A 602-nucleotide genomic window follows, 5' to 3' on the forward strand; every position below is an offset into this window, starting at 1 on the left:
CCACTGAAATTCCCGGCCCCCGACTTAATCCCGAGATCATAAGCCGGCGACATATCAGGATTAAAGAGCCCATAATTCCTCTCCGACCCCGGCCCGGGCTTCAAATTCTCGTTAAACAATGCGAACACGTAGACAAGCAACGGTGAATCCGGCCTCATCGGCGTCCCCTTCCCCTCCGCCACCATCCTCATCAGATTCCCATTGTACTTCCTCGCGTTATCTGCCGTCGCCCCAAACTCATCCTCGTCGCCTTTGGATGGCCACCCGGTCTCTGAAACCCGAACCTCGATCCCCTTCCCTTCGCCAGCGGCAGCAATCGCCGACCTCCCACCTGAGCATGCAGCATGTTATCATACTTCAAACCGGAGCTCGGATCCACAATCCCGGAGTTGGGCTCGAACAATACGTAACCCAAGGAGACCCGCTTCGGATCCGCCTTGTAGGCGAAGAAAGGGTAAGCATTGATCAGAAAGGGGGAGCCAGTCCTGTTCAGAAAGCCCAGCAGGGGGGTGATGAAGGGCATCAAGTCCTTGCGGAACTGGCCGGAGGAGGGAGGGTAGGAGGCGGAGAGGATGTTGAGAGAATGAGCGGTGGTGACGGCG

The 602-nt window shown here is 57.3% G+C and overlaps 1 protein-coding gene across 1 annotated transcript; it reads right to left on the minus strand.

Annotated features, from left to right (window-relative positions):
• Nucleotides 3-601, minus strand: LOC109847531 (glucan endo-1,3-beta-glucosidase 11-like; the record flags this gene model as incomplete). Its single annotated transcript, XM_020416762.1, is given in 2 exon segments — nt 3-323; nt 326-601. Coding segments are annotated over 2 exon segments (597 nt in total), but the record flags the coding sequence as incomplete, so codon positions are not given.

Source organism: Asparagus officinalis, chromosome 7, assembly GCF_001876935.1.
Source record: "Asparagus officinalis chromosome 7, Aspof.V1, whole genome shotgun sequence".
Classification (NCBI taxonomy): domain Eukaryota; kingdom Viridiplantae; phylum Streptophyta; class Magnoliopsida; order Asparagales; family Asparagaceae; genus Asparagus; species Asparagus officinalis.